Source organism: Natator depressus, chromosome 19 (genome assembly GCF_965152275.1).
Source record: "Natator depressus isolate rNatDep1 chromosome 19, rNatDep2.hap1, whole genome shotgun sequence".
Lineage (NCBI taxonomy): Eukaryota > Metazoa > Chordata > Testudines > Cheloniidae > Natator > Natator depressus.
Window position 1 is genome coordinate 36,183 of NC_134252.1, and position 13,853 is coordinate 50,035.

At 43.4% G+C, this 13,853-nt stretch overlaps 1 protein-coding gene across 1 annotated transcript; it reads left to right on the forward strand.

Moving 5' to 3' along the window:
- The first annotated feature begins 696 nt into the window (after nucleotides 1–696).
- Nucleotides 697–2,505, forward strand: GJA9 (gap junction protein alpha 9). Its single transcript, XM_074934281.1, has one exon. It carries the CDS (start codon nucleotides 711–713, stop codon nucleotides 2,277–2,279), a length of 1,569 nt encoding a protein of 522 aa, XP_074790382.1. The 5' UTR covers nucleotides 697–710; the 3' UTR covers nucleotides 2,280–2,505.
- Nucleotides 2,506–13,853: the final 11,348 nt, after the last annotated feature.

A 13,853-nucleotide genomic window follows, 5' to 3' on the forward strand; every position in this document is an offset into this window, starting at 1 on the left:
CACTGTATCCGACGAAGTGATATGTAGCTCACGAAAGCTTATGCTCAAATAAATTTGTTAGTCTCTAAGGTACCACAAGTACTCCTTTTCTTTTTGCGGATACAGACTAACACGGCTGCTACTCTGAAAACTAATCACTGCAGGTTTCTTTTAAATCCAGTATACTATGTTTGACCTTTATTTATACCAGATAAAAGCCTCCTGATTTTGTGGCTTTCAACCCTCTTCGTAGCTTTTCTGATTTCCCTGTTCAGAAGTAACATTCCCCAGTATACAATTTATGTAGATTTGAGATTTTTTCTATACTTACTTTAGATATCAACTAATTATTAAAGGCATATTTACTGGACTTTAATAACATCAGTAAGGACCCAATTCTGCAAAGGGCCAAGCACCTAAACTTCCATTGACTTTAATGGAAATTGAGGATGCTTAGTACCATGTAAGGTTTGGTCCCTACTAAGGTAATTTTTATTTTTAATTTGAAGAAAAAAAGCTAGAAAACATCACTGTATTCATGTTGTACCTGAGATATTAAAATCTCAGGCCTTTAATGAAAGAGTGGTGTTCTTTATGAGCTAGGTTATTATGTTTTGAATGTGAGAGAATCAGTGTCAGCTTTTGTTTAATATAGTATAGAAGGGCTGAAACTGTGACAATATCTTATGTTTATCTTTCATGGCTTTTAGTGCTAAGATGGCAGAGTAACCATGGGAGACTGGAATTTTCTTGGAGGCATCTTGGAAGAGGTCCACATTCATTCCACTATTATTGGAAAGGTCTGGTTAACTATCCTATTCATATTTCGAATGCTTGTCCTCGGTGTGGCAGCTGAAGATGTCTGGAATGATGAGCAGTCAGAATTCATATGCAATACAGAGCAACCTGGCTGCAGAAATGTTTGCTATGACCAGGCCTTTCCTATCTCTCTCATAAGATATTGGGTCTTGCAAGTTATATTTGTATCTTCACCTTCCTTGGTCTATATGGGCCATGCTTTATACAGACTAAGAGCCTTAGAAAAAGAGAGACAAAAGAAGAAGGCACAAGTAAGAATGGAACTTGAAGGAGTCGAACTAGAAATGACTGAAGATCGGAAAAGACTGGAGCGAGAACTCCGGCAACTGGAGCAAAGAAAGCTCAACAAAGCACCCCTGAGAGGCTCCTTGCTCTGCACTTATGTGATACATATTTTTACTAGGTCTGCAGTTGAAGTTGCATTTATGATTGGCCAATATCTTCTGTATGGTTTCCAGCTCAATCCTCTTTATAAATGTCTGAGAGAGCCATGTCCAAACATAGTTGACTGTTTTATATCAAGACCAACAGAAAAGACAGTGTTCATATTATTTATGCAGTCAATAGCAATTGTATCATTGTTTTTAAACATCTTAGAAATTGTCCATCTAGGGATCAAAAAAATTAAAAAGGGACTTTGTGGGCCTGATAAAAACAGGGATGACTTTGATGATTTCTATGTAAGTAAATCCAAGAAAAACTCTGTAATACCCCACCCTTGTATGGGAACATCCGCAACTCCACAAAGAACTCTCCCTTCTGTCCCTAGTAGTTATACCATGTTAATGGAAAAACAAACTTACATGGCAGGCCATGATCTAAATTCATCTTCTGCATTCCAATCTGTTAAAAACAACCATACTGAAAATAGCAATAATCGCCTCCATGATGAAAAGGAAAGTAAATTGCCAGATGAGACGCAAACTACTAATACTTTGGACCATCATCCTCGAAATACCAGCTCAAATAATAATGAAGGCTTAAGCAAGGTATTTGGGACAGAAATTAACGGTAGTCAACAGCAAGATGAAAAGAAACATTGCCTCAGTGGCATGCATTCTAATCTAGTTGCTGCTTCCGGTCTGTGCTTGGGAAGCCTGGCTGAACTGCCACCTGGAAGTTCATTGCAACGTGATATGACTTCCCCTATTTCAAATAACTGTGCTCGAAAGCTACGGGGAGTCAGTTCCCCATGGAACTGCTCTACAGTAGTTGAGAGTGAAGGGTCTCCAACCGATTCTCCTTCAACGAGCAGCAACCGAGGACAAGACAACTTCAGTGGAAGCAGAGCCCCAGGCCTTTCCAAGACTGACCTAAGAAAAATTGGCAGACCAGACACTCCTGATTCTCTAAGCGAGTCGAGCTCAGAATCCAAACAGAGCAGAAATTGTGAAAGTCCTCAGGCTTTCTCTCCCTCTCGGCGAATGTCATTGGCAAGTAATGCCAGCAGCAGGCGTGCCCCCACCGATCTTCAGATCTAAGTGTTTGTTACCTTACCTATATGTTACATGCATGAGTACTGAGGGAAATTATTGGACACCGTCGCATGAATTATACCTATTTGTAATTGTAGTTAAGTTAATCAACTTTCACCAGCTCTTTCACTGAGGTAATGCAAAGAACTATGTGCCCTTGTGCAGTAGTTAAGAACTCTTGAAATGAGAAATTGATTCTACTTCCTCTTAATAAAAAGATGACTTAAAATCTAATAGAGCAGATATCCCCATTATCTTTCCTGTTTCTAAAGCAAACAGATGTCAGTCACTTTTAATTCAACCCAGTAATTCCTGTATGAAGTCCATCCAAGTTCAGCCTCAAAAATCTACGGATCACTGCAATCTGAACTGACTTTTTGGTGGGGGGCGGGGGGGGGGGGAGGAGAAGTGATGGAGACGGGAGCCATCTTTGTGTGGAGGCTTTGTGCCTCTTCATTGCCTTTTTTCACCCTCACTCCCACATAGCTCCATGCCAGGGGGACTGTGCTGACAGGGATTCGCTTGCTGCAGTTGCCTCTGAAAAGCATGTTAGTGGGGGTTCCACATCAAGGATGGGGAACATGTGTTGTGTTTTGTTTTGTTTTTGTTTTTGTTTTAGGGGGAACATACTGAAAAGAATGGACCTCTACTGCCTCCTCTCTAGATCTGTGGAGCCCAAATTCCATGAAGCACCTGTGAAATATAAAAGGGTTTATGTGAGGATGGGGAGAAGTGAGCACTATGCGACGTAGCCTGCATGCTCCCAGGGAGCAGCCCTAGCTGTTTTGCTGGCCAGGGTGGAAAATGTTTTCAGCACCCTGTCTGCCTATGCATTGGAGTCTCCCCACCCCCCAAAAAAGGCAAAGCAAAACAAAAAAAACCCCAAAACCAGAAAAGCCAAGTGGTGACACAGCTCCCTGGAAAATTGGTGCCCACAGTGACTGCTCTGCTCACACACCCCTAGAACAGGCCATACATGCTCTCTTCTGTGCCTCCCCTGAGTTAAATTCACAGTTTCAAGCAATATTTGCATAACTGATAGTGCAACATCAAGGTTAAAACAAGAACAAAAAAACAAAAGCTAGGAAATTGAAAAGTAATTTTTCTTTTAGCATTAGGCATGTTGCACATGCTGAAGTATTTACTATTCTTGTGTATCTTGTTAAATCTATCTAACTTAGTTTTTTCTTTGGTGTCTATCAGTTTAGCATCTGAGGTAAATACATAGTTGTATGTTATTCTATTGATATTGCTAAATGACTACCTTACCAATATGTTCCATTAACAATCATGTAGTAATCTTAACTTTTGCATTTTCTGACTTTTAAACTTTTAATTGGGAATACTTATATTTGCAATAATGTATGTGTTTTGCATTTAATTTTCTGATTTTTAAAAGAAGAAATGCCTATGCTTAATGCACTCCTTTTGCACTGTATAAATAATACATAAGTAGCAATAATGTTATTTTTTAAATGGTTATGATTGGGCTTTGAAGTTCATATCTCAGTTCACTGAATTGTGCAGAAGTCTGTCAAGGAGTTTATATTCTGCTGCTTCTGTTTGGAGACAGTTTACTGTAAGGATGTGTCACACATTAATGGCTGCACACAGTATCTTTTCAATTGGAAAACAAACATGAAATTTAGCTAACATTAAAACTTAAGAATTTGCAGAATATGGCAGAATGCAACAGAAATTGTTGAAAGACCCAACAATAAAATATGGGTGTTGTTTTCACATCCAGGATTTTGTCCTAGTCCTGCTAATGATGATGATTTCTAGATCTTATATAATGCTTTTCATCAGTATATCACAGTATATTTTTTTATATAATGCTTTTCATCAGTATATACTTTTCAAAGGAGATAAATATAATTATGCCCATTTTACAGATGGAGAAATTGAGGGCAAAGCACTATTTTTTGCAAAGTGTTTGAGTGTGCGTAATTCTTTGGTTCCCCCTGTATGGAGCTCTTCAGCTGAAACCTACTCCCCACAGTGGTGGAGATATTTCAGTCATATATAACTTTATTAATATTCATTCAAATTATTATTCAAACCTGGTCATGATCATATTGAAGTGAACACTATTTACATCCCAAGTGTCAAAGTTCATCTATTTGTGTGTTCGTGTGGGAATGATTTTTTTTTTATAGTGGAGGAAAGCATTCCATTAAAGTCTTGTGAAACCACGTTTGAGATCTGATCCAAAGTATATTGAAATCACTTAGAGTTTTTCAATTGACCTCAGTGGGCTTTCAATCAGGCCTTTATGATTATAGCAACGTATGTCTGAAAGGGACTTTGAGAGGTTATCTAGTCCAGCCCCCAGCACTGAGGCAGGACCAAGTAAACCTAGAATGTGCCTAACAGGTGTTTGTCCAACCTGTTTTTAAAAGCCTCTAATGACGCGATTCCACAGTATCCCTTGGAAGCCTATCGCAGAGCTTAACTGTCCTTATAGTTTAATCCCCCCACCCCCCCCGATATCTAACCTAAATCTTTTTTGCTTCAGATTAAGCCAATTACTTCTTGTCCTACCTTCAGTGGACTTGTAAAACAATTGATCGTAGTCCTCTTTATTAATAGCCCTTAACATATTTGAAGACTGTTATCAAGTTCCTCCTCAGTTTTCTTTTGGTTTTGTAAACCTTTTATAATTTTTTTTGCTCTTCTCTGGACTCTCTCCAATTTGTCCACATATTTTGTAAAGTGTTATGTCCAGAATTGGACATAGTACTCCAGATGAGGCCTCCCCACTGCCAAGAAGACTGGGACAATTACCTTCTGTTTCTTATACAACATCTCTGTTAATACACCCCAGAATAGTAGCCTTTTTGCAACAACATTACATTGTTGACTTATATTCTATTTGTGATTCACTATAACCCCCAGATCCTTTTCAGCAGTATTACCACCTACCCAGTTATTGCCTATTTTCTAGTTTTGCATTTGATTTTGCCTTCCTAAGTGAAGAAATTTGCACTTGTCTTTATTGAATGTTATCTTGTTGAATTCAGAGCAATTCCCCAATATTTCAAGATCATTTTGAATTCTAATCCTGTCCTCCAAAGTGCTTGCAACCCTTCCCAGCTTGGTGTCATCTGCAAATTTTATAAGCTTACTCTCCTCCACTTCATTATCCAAGTCATTAATGAAAATATTGAATAGTACTGGACTCAGGACAGACCCCTGTGGGACCCCCACTAGATATGCCTTCCCAGTTTGACAGCAAACATCAATATGTTGATAAATACTTTTTGAGTATGATTTTTCAACCAGTTGTGCACACAACTTGTAGTTATTTCATCTAGACCATATTTCTCTAGTTTGCTTAGGAGAATGTCATGTGGGACTGTGTCAAAAGCCTTACTAAAATCAATATCTATCTGGTCTACTGTTTCCCCCTATCCATTAGGCCAGTAACCCTGTCAAAGAAGGAAATTAGGTTGGTTTGGCATGATTTGTTCTAGATAAATTTATGCTGGCTATTCCTTCTAACCACATTATCTTTTAGGTGCTTATAAATTGATTGTTTAATAATTTGTGCAAGTATCTTTCCAGGTATTGAAGGTAGGCCAACTGGTCTATAATTTTCCAGGTCCTCTTAGTTCTGCTTTTTAAAGACAGGTACTATGTTTGCCCTTCTCCAGTCCTGTGGAACCTCACCCATCTTCCATGAGTTCTCGGAGATAACGGCTAATGGGACTGAGATTGCTTCAGCTAGTTCCTGAGGTACTCTAGGATGAATTTCATCAGGCACTGCCCGGTGGAATCCATCTAATTTATCTAAATTTCCTTTAACCTGTTGTTTCCTATTTTGGCTTGCAATCCTTCCTCCTTGTTGTTAATATTAACTGTGTTGAATATCTAATCACCACTAACTTTTTCATTGAAGACTGAAGTAAAATAGATATTAAACACTTCAGCCTGCCTGATATCATCAGTTATTAGATCTTCTTCCCCACTAAACAGAAGACCTACACTTTCCTCCGTCTTTCTTTTACTCCTGATGTATTTAAAGAACCTCTTCATAGGTTTACTGCCTTTTACTGTATGTCCATTGCTAGGTGTAACTCATTTTGTGCTTTACCCTTTTTGATTTTGTTCCCTACTTGCTTATGCTATGCTTTTGTAATCCTCCTTAGCAATTTGTCCGTGTTTCCACTTTCTGTAGGATTCCTTTTTGATTTTCAGGTCATTAAAGAGCTCCTGATGGAATCATATTGGCTCCTTACTATTCTTCCATTCTTTCCTTCACACTGAGATAGTTTGCATTTGTGCCTTTAATACTGTCTCCTTGAGAAACTGCCAGCTCTCCTGAAGTCCTTTTTCCCTTAAATTTTATTCCCATGAGACCTTACCTACCAATGTTCTAAGTTTGTTAAAGTCTGCTTTTTTGAAGTCTGTTGTCCTTATTCCCCTGATCTCACTCCTTCCTTTCCTTGGAATCATTAAATCACTCATTTCATTATCACGTTCACCCAAATTGCCCTCCACCTTCAGATTCACTATCAATTCCTCCTTGATCAGAATCAAGTCTAAAATGGCTGTCCCACAGGTTACTTCCTCCACTTTCCAAAACAAGAAGTTGACCCAATATATTCCAATAATTTATTGGCAGTGTTGTGTTTTGCTATGTTACTTTTTTAGCTGATGTCTGGGTAAAGTCCCCATTACTACCAGCTCTTGTGTTTTGGATATTTGTTGTTTGTTCTAGAAATGCCTCATCTACCTCTTCTTCCTGATTTGGTGGTCTATAGCAAGCCTCTACCATGATGTTATCCCTATTTCCACCTCCCCCCCTTTTATTTTTACTCAAAGACTTTCAGGTGGTCTGCCTTCTTGATGTATAATGCAACACCACCTTCTCTTTCCCCCTGCACATCCTCACTGAATGAGCTGTCCCCCACTATACCATTATTCCAGTCATGAGACTTATCCCACAAAGCCTCTGTGATGCCAATTAAATCATAATTTAGCTTATATATGAATACGTTCCACTATGTCCACACTACTATTTTTAGTATGCTATCTTGAGCTGAGCTAGTTCAAGTCTGTGTAACCAGCCTGGGACTCTCACCTCCCAGCTGCAGTGTAGACATATCCTATGAGAATTTAAGCCCTGCTGAAGAAAACTATGAGTAAGTGAAAATGGAATTATTACTGAAAAACTTTTGCATCCTTAATTGTACCATTAGTTAAAAAGTGATTTACATTAATATTACTTTTACTGATGTTTTCTTTACATTTCAGTTCATTGATGATTTATAAATGACTACAGAAAATAGGAACCACAGTTTAATCCAAAGATATCCTACAATAGCCTAAAAATCAACGTTAGTAAAATATTAAGTCTTAAATGCAACAACATAACTAAATGGTTCAGAGTGAAGTTTAATGGAGGGACGATAAAGTAGGACATGCCCTGAAAAAGGGCAAATATAGTGCCCATCTATAAAAAGGGTAATAAGGACAAACCGGGTAATTACAGACAAGTCAGCTTAACTTCTGTACCTGGAAAGATAATGGAGCAAATAATTAAGCAATCAATTTGCAAACACCTAGAAGATAATAAGGTGTTAAATAACCGTCAGCATGGATTTGTCAAGAACAAATCATGTCAAACAAACCTGATAGCTTTCTTTGACAGGGTAACAAGCCTTGTGGATGGGGGGAAGCAGTAGATGTGATATATCTTGACTTTAGTAAGGTTTTTGATACTGTCTCACATGACCTTCTCATAAACAAACTAGGGAAATACAACCTAGATGGAGCTACTATAAGGTGGGTGCATAACTGGTTGGAAAATCATTCCCAGAGAGTAGTTATCAGTGGTTCACAGTCATGCTGGAAGGGCATAATCAGTGGGGTCCCGCAGGGATCGGTTCTGGGTCCGGATCTGTTCAATATCTTCATAAATGATTTAGATAGAGATGTTTCAGAGTAGCAGCCATGTTAGTCTGTATTCGCAAAAAGAAAAGGAGTACTAGTGGCACCTTAGAGACTAACAAATTTATTTGAGCATAAGCTTTCGTGAGCTACAGCTCTGATGAAGTGAGCTGTAGCTCATGAAAGCTTATGCTCAAATAAATTTGTTAGTCTCTAAGGTGCCACTAATATTCCTTTTTTTTTTTTTTAGATAATAGAGAGTACACTTAAAGTTTGCAGACCATACCAAGCTGGGAGGAGTTGCAAGTGCTTTGGAAGATGGGATTAAAATTCAAAATGATCTGGACAAACTGGAGAAATGGTCTGAAGTAAATAGGATGAAATTCAGTAAGGACAAATGAAAAGTACTCCACTTAGGAAGGAACAATTAGTTGCACACATACAAAATGGGAAATGACTGCCTAGGAAGGAGTACTGCGGAAAGGGATCTAGGGGTCAAAGTGGATCACAAGCTAACTATGAGTCAACAGTGTAACACTGTTGCAAAAAAGCAGACATCATTCTGGGATGTATTGGCAGGAGTATTGTAAGCAAGACACAAGAAGTAATTCTTCCGCTCTACTCCATGCTGATTAGACCTCAACTGGAGTATTGTGTCCAGTTCCGGGCGCCACATTTCAGAAAAGATGTGGACAAATTGGAGAAAGTCCAGAAAAGAGCAACGAAAATGATTAAAGGTCTAGAAAACATGACCTATGAGGGAAGATTGAAAAAACTGGGTTTGTTTAGTCTGGAAAAGAGAAGACCGAGAGGGGACATGATAGCCATTTTCAAGTACATAAAAGGTTGTTACAAGAGGAGGGAGAAAAATTGTTCTTCTTAACCTCTGAGGATAGGACAAGAAACAATAGGCTTAAATTGCAGAAAGGGTTGTTTAGATTGGACATTAGGAAAAACTTCCTAACCGTCAGAGTGGTTAAGCAGTGGAATAAATTGCCTAGGGAGGTGGTGGAATCTCCATCATTGGGGATTTTTAAGAGCAGGTTGGACAAACACCTGGCAGGGATGGTCTAGATAATACTTAGTCCTGCCTTGAGTGCAGGGGACTGGACTAGATGACCTCACGAGGTGCCTTCCAGTTCTATGATTCTATATGTGAGGCACACAGTTTTAATAATACTTAACACATAATACTTAGATGCATACCACTGTAAGGAGGGCCATAGAAAACTCCAAAATGTTATTTTGAGATATGTATGTTACATTCAGGTCTCATGCATATGGTGATATTTCTTTAGAAAAACACAGAGAGAAACAAATGTTCCCTTTGTGTTTGCTCTTTTTGTCTACGCATTGTCATGTGGTAGGAATTATATTAAATTCTATGTTCCGTGCTACTTTTCCTCAAACATGGGAAATATGGTAATAGTTGTAAATAATGAAGCTTTAAGATTGGATTTTCAGAACTGCTGAGTACCCACAACCCTCACTGCAGTTAATGGGTGGGTGCTCTTCAACTTTGAAAAGCAGTCTATTTTTTTTAAATAAATATGAAGTACCAAAATATACCTCTCTATAGAAATAACTGCAGAAGGGGCACTGGGGCTTGGAGCTGAGAGAGAGAAAGGTATTTGACCTTACAGAATTTTTTGCAAACTTTCCTGTCAAGAGAAAGGGCCTTGGAGGCTTAAGATGACTAAGGTATGGAGGCAGGATGAGGACCCCCAGTTCTGGAGAGGGTTAGAGTCACTTGCTGCTATTCTCGACCTACCTGGTCCCTGATAGCATGGTTCCTGAAGGGTACATGTTACCATTGCCCAGTTCCCCAGTGCCTACGCAAGACCCCTATTCAAGTAGCATTAACTCATACGCAGGTGAGTGAATATCTGCTGCCTCTGGAGGTGAGAATACTGTGTTCAGCTGACTCCATACAACCCCACTCATAATCTCTGCCACAGATTTCCTGTGTGACCTTGTCAAGTCACTTAGTTTCTCTGTGCCTCATTTCCCAAACTGTAGAATGGGGATAATAGTACTACCTTCCCTCACAAGGATGTTGTGAGGATAAATACATTAAAGATGGTGAGGTGTTCAGATACTATGATGATGTGTGTGCGGAGAGGGTGTATCAGTAACTTAGCTAGATAGCTGGGGTTTTCAAAAGCTGATCACATAGTAGTATCGGGCCAAATTCTGGAGTCTCCATGGGTACATCTACATAGCCAGTGGCTGGAAGCCTCCCAGCTTGGGTTGACAGACTTGGGGTTGTGGGGCTAGTGCTACCACTCTAAAAATAGCTGTGAAGACTGCTCTTTAAAGTTGCAGAATGGGCTCTGACACCCACTCCTATCCTTAGGTTTCAGAGCCTAAGCATGAGTGTGTCGACCAAGTCTGGGAGGCTTGCAACTGTGAGCTGTATAAATGTACTTCATGTGAACTTAATAGGAGTTTTAAGAACATAAGAACAGCCATACTGGGTCAGACCAAAGGTCCATCTAGCCCAGTATCCTATCTTCCAGGTGATTCAGAGGGAATGAACAGAACAGGTAATCATCAAGTGATCAACAGGTAATCAAGTTGTTTTGCCTGAATAAGGACTTCAGGACAGGGCCCTAAGGCAGTGGTCCCCAATCTTATGACATGCACCCCTCTTTAACTGTAATGTAATTATCTCCACCACTCCAATGGGAGCTGTAGCTGGAGCTGCTGCCAGGAGCTGGGCTGTGGTTGGGGCCGAAGCCAGGGCCTCGGCTGGGGCCAGAGTGGAGCTGGGTGATGCTCCCTCCCTGCCCCATATGGGGCTGGCCCGGGCCGGGAGCTGCAGCCAGGAGCCAAACTGTGGATGGGAGCAGAAGCTGAGGCCTCGGCTGGGGCTGGAGTTGGAGCGTAGCTGGGAGCAGAGTAGGGCTGGGTGTGCTCCCTCCCAGCCCCCCATGGGGGCTGCCTGGGCCCTGCCTTGCCCCCTGTACATTCCTCCATGCTCCCCTAGGGGGGCATGCTCCACAGCTTGGGGACCACTGTTCTAAGGGGTTGTCTTTGTGGGGAAATAGCCTAGAATAGATATTCTGTACTAGCTTACTACAATGTAGAATAAGTAGGGCCCTTCCAAATTCACAGTCCATTTTGGTCAATTTCACGGTCATGAAAATTTTTTTAAAAATCGTAAATTTCATGATTTCAGCTATTTAAATCTGAAATTTCACAGTCTTGTAATTGTAGGGGTCCTTACCGAAAAAAGAGTTGGGGGGGGTCACAAGATTATGGTAGTGGAGGTTGTGGTACTGCTACCCTTACTTCTGCACTGCTGCTGACGGTGGCGCTGCCTTCAGAGCTAGGCAGCTGGAGAGCAGTAGCTGCTGGACAGGAGCCCAGCTCTGAAGGCAGAGCTGCTATCAGCAGCAGCACAGAAGTAAGGATGGCATGGTATGGTATTGCCACCCTTACTTCTGCAGTGTTGCTGGCAGAGCTGGACCCTCAGTCAGCAGTTGCCATCGTCCGGCCGCCTAGCTCTGAAGACAGCAGCGCACAAGTAAGGGTGGCATGGTAAGATATTGTCACACTTACTCCTGTGCTGCTGCTGGTGGGGCGCTGCCTTCAGAGCTGGGCACCTGGCCAAGAGCCGCCACTCTGTCTGTCCAGCTTTGAAGGCAGTGCAGAAGTAAGGATGACAATACTGGGACCCCCTAAAATAACTTGTGACCCCCCCTGCAACTCCCTCTTGGATCAGGACCCCCAGTTTGAGAAATGCTGGTCTCCCATGTGAAATCTGTATAGTATAAGGTAAAAGCACACAAAAGACCAGATTTCCCAGTGACGCGTTTTTCATGGCTGTGATTTTGGTAGGGCCCTAAGAATAAATGTCCACATGGGGAGTTAGTATGGAATAGCTACTGCATTTTAAATTCACACTGTAGCTCAATGGTTCTAATCTCAACCTTTCCCGACCATTGTATCCCTTTCAGAAGTCTGAAGCCAGAGATCCACTGCCTGGGGCTGAATCGTATAACTCAGCTTCACAGGCCTCCCTCCCTGCGGTGTGGGGTGCCAGGCAATTGCCTTGCTTACAGCCCCCCTAAATCCATCCATCGACACCCCCCCCCCAGGTTGAGAAACACTGATGTAGATAAGTAGAGACGCACCCTGGAAGACTTCTGTGTATCCATAGGGGGTAGGCATATCCTTGGTTGAGAACCACTGCTCTAGCTTATTTTGCAATAATTTCCCTGTGTAGATAAGCCCTTTCCACTTGTGGGCAGTTTATATTCTGAGTAGCATGTCTGTTAAATACTCCGTAGCAAACACACAGGACCTCGCCTTCTTTTCCTTTTCAGATCGCTCTACTGTAGCTTTCCTCCCCATCATGAAGAAGCATTAAAGAAGGCAAGGCAGGAACTTCTGCTCCCCTGCCATGCCAGTGATACATAGTGGCGGCCGGCGGGCATATATAACATGCGCCCTCCCCCCCGGCGACAGTGGCAGTGATACTGAGTAGCACCGAGAATTTATCAGACCCTGGCCACTGTAGTGACTTACATACGGTGTATCAGCAGAGCCAGTGAGGCTGTGCAGCAACCTGTATGAGGCCGTGTCCCAGCACTTACTTTTACACTGGGCGGCACCTAGCATTCCTGCTCCAAGCGTAACCACGGGGCACCGTGAGCACAGCGCCCCACATGGATAAAAAGCAGGGGGGTCGCGGCGTGGAGTGGCTAACACGCGGGCAGCTGAGTGGGAACGGCTTCGGCGGGAGGCAGCTGCGCTGCGCTGGGCAGGTTCTGAGAGAAGGGAGCTGGTCAGGGCCTGAGGTGGGAAGGCGGGAGAAGAAGGTAGGGGCCAGGCGGGCGGCGGGAGAAGGGGGCTGGGCAGGGCCTGAGGTGGGAAAGGGGCTGGGGGCTAGGCGCTAGGCGGACGCGGGAGAAGGGCGCTGGGCACGGCCTGAGGTGGGAAGGCGGGAGAAGGGGGTAAGGGCTAGGCCGGAGAACGGGGCTGGGCACGGCCTGAGGTGGGAAGGGGGCTGGGGGCTAGGCGGGCGGTGGGAGAAGGGGGCTGGGCACGGCCTGAGGTGGGAAGGGGGCTTGGGGCTAGGCGGGCGGCGGGAGAAGGGGACTGGGCACGATCTGAGGTGGGAAGGCGGGAGAAGGGGGCTGGGGGCTAGGTGGGAGAAGGGGGCTGGGAACGGCCTGAGGTGGGAAGGCGGGAGAAGGGGGTTTGGGGCTAGGCGGGCGGCGGGAGAAGGGGGCTGGGCACGGTCTGAGGTGGGAAGGCGGGAGAAGGGGGCTGGGAACGGCCTGAGGTGGGAAGGCGGGAGAAGGGGGCTAGGCGGGAGAAGAGGGCTAGGCACGGCCTGAGGTGGGAAGGCGGGAGAAGGGGACTGGGCACGATCTGAGGTGGGAAGGCGGGAGAAGGGGGCTGGGGACTGGGCACGATCTGAGGTGGGAAGGCGGGAGAAGGGGGCTGGGGGCTAGGCGGGCGGCGGGAGAAGGGGACTGGGCACGGCCTGAAGTAGGAAGGCGGGAAAAGGGGCTGGGCACGGCCTGAGGGGAGGAGATACAGCTCGCGGAAAGGCCCAAGGCAGGACGCCAAAAAGAAGTTGGAGGAGGGGCGGGGCGGGGCTGTGTGCCAGCGTTGCCGGTCTCCATGGTAACTGATAGGACGCTGCGTGTCTTCCCCTCCCGCCGGTAAAAG

Bases quoted from the DNA above. Each gene is read 5' to 3' on its own strand.
- GJA9 (XM_074934281.1), top strand. From the start codon at position 711: ATGGGAGACTGGAATTTTCTTGGAGGCATCTTGGAAGAGGTCCACATT.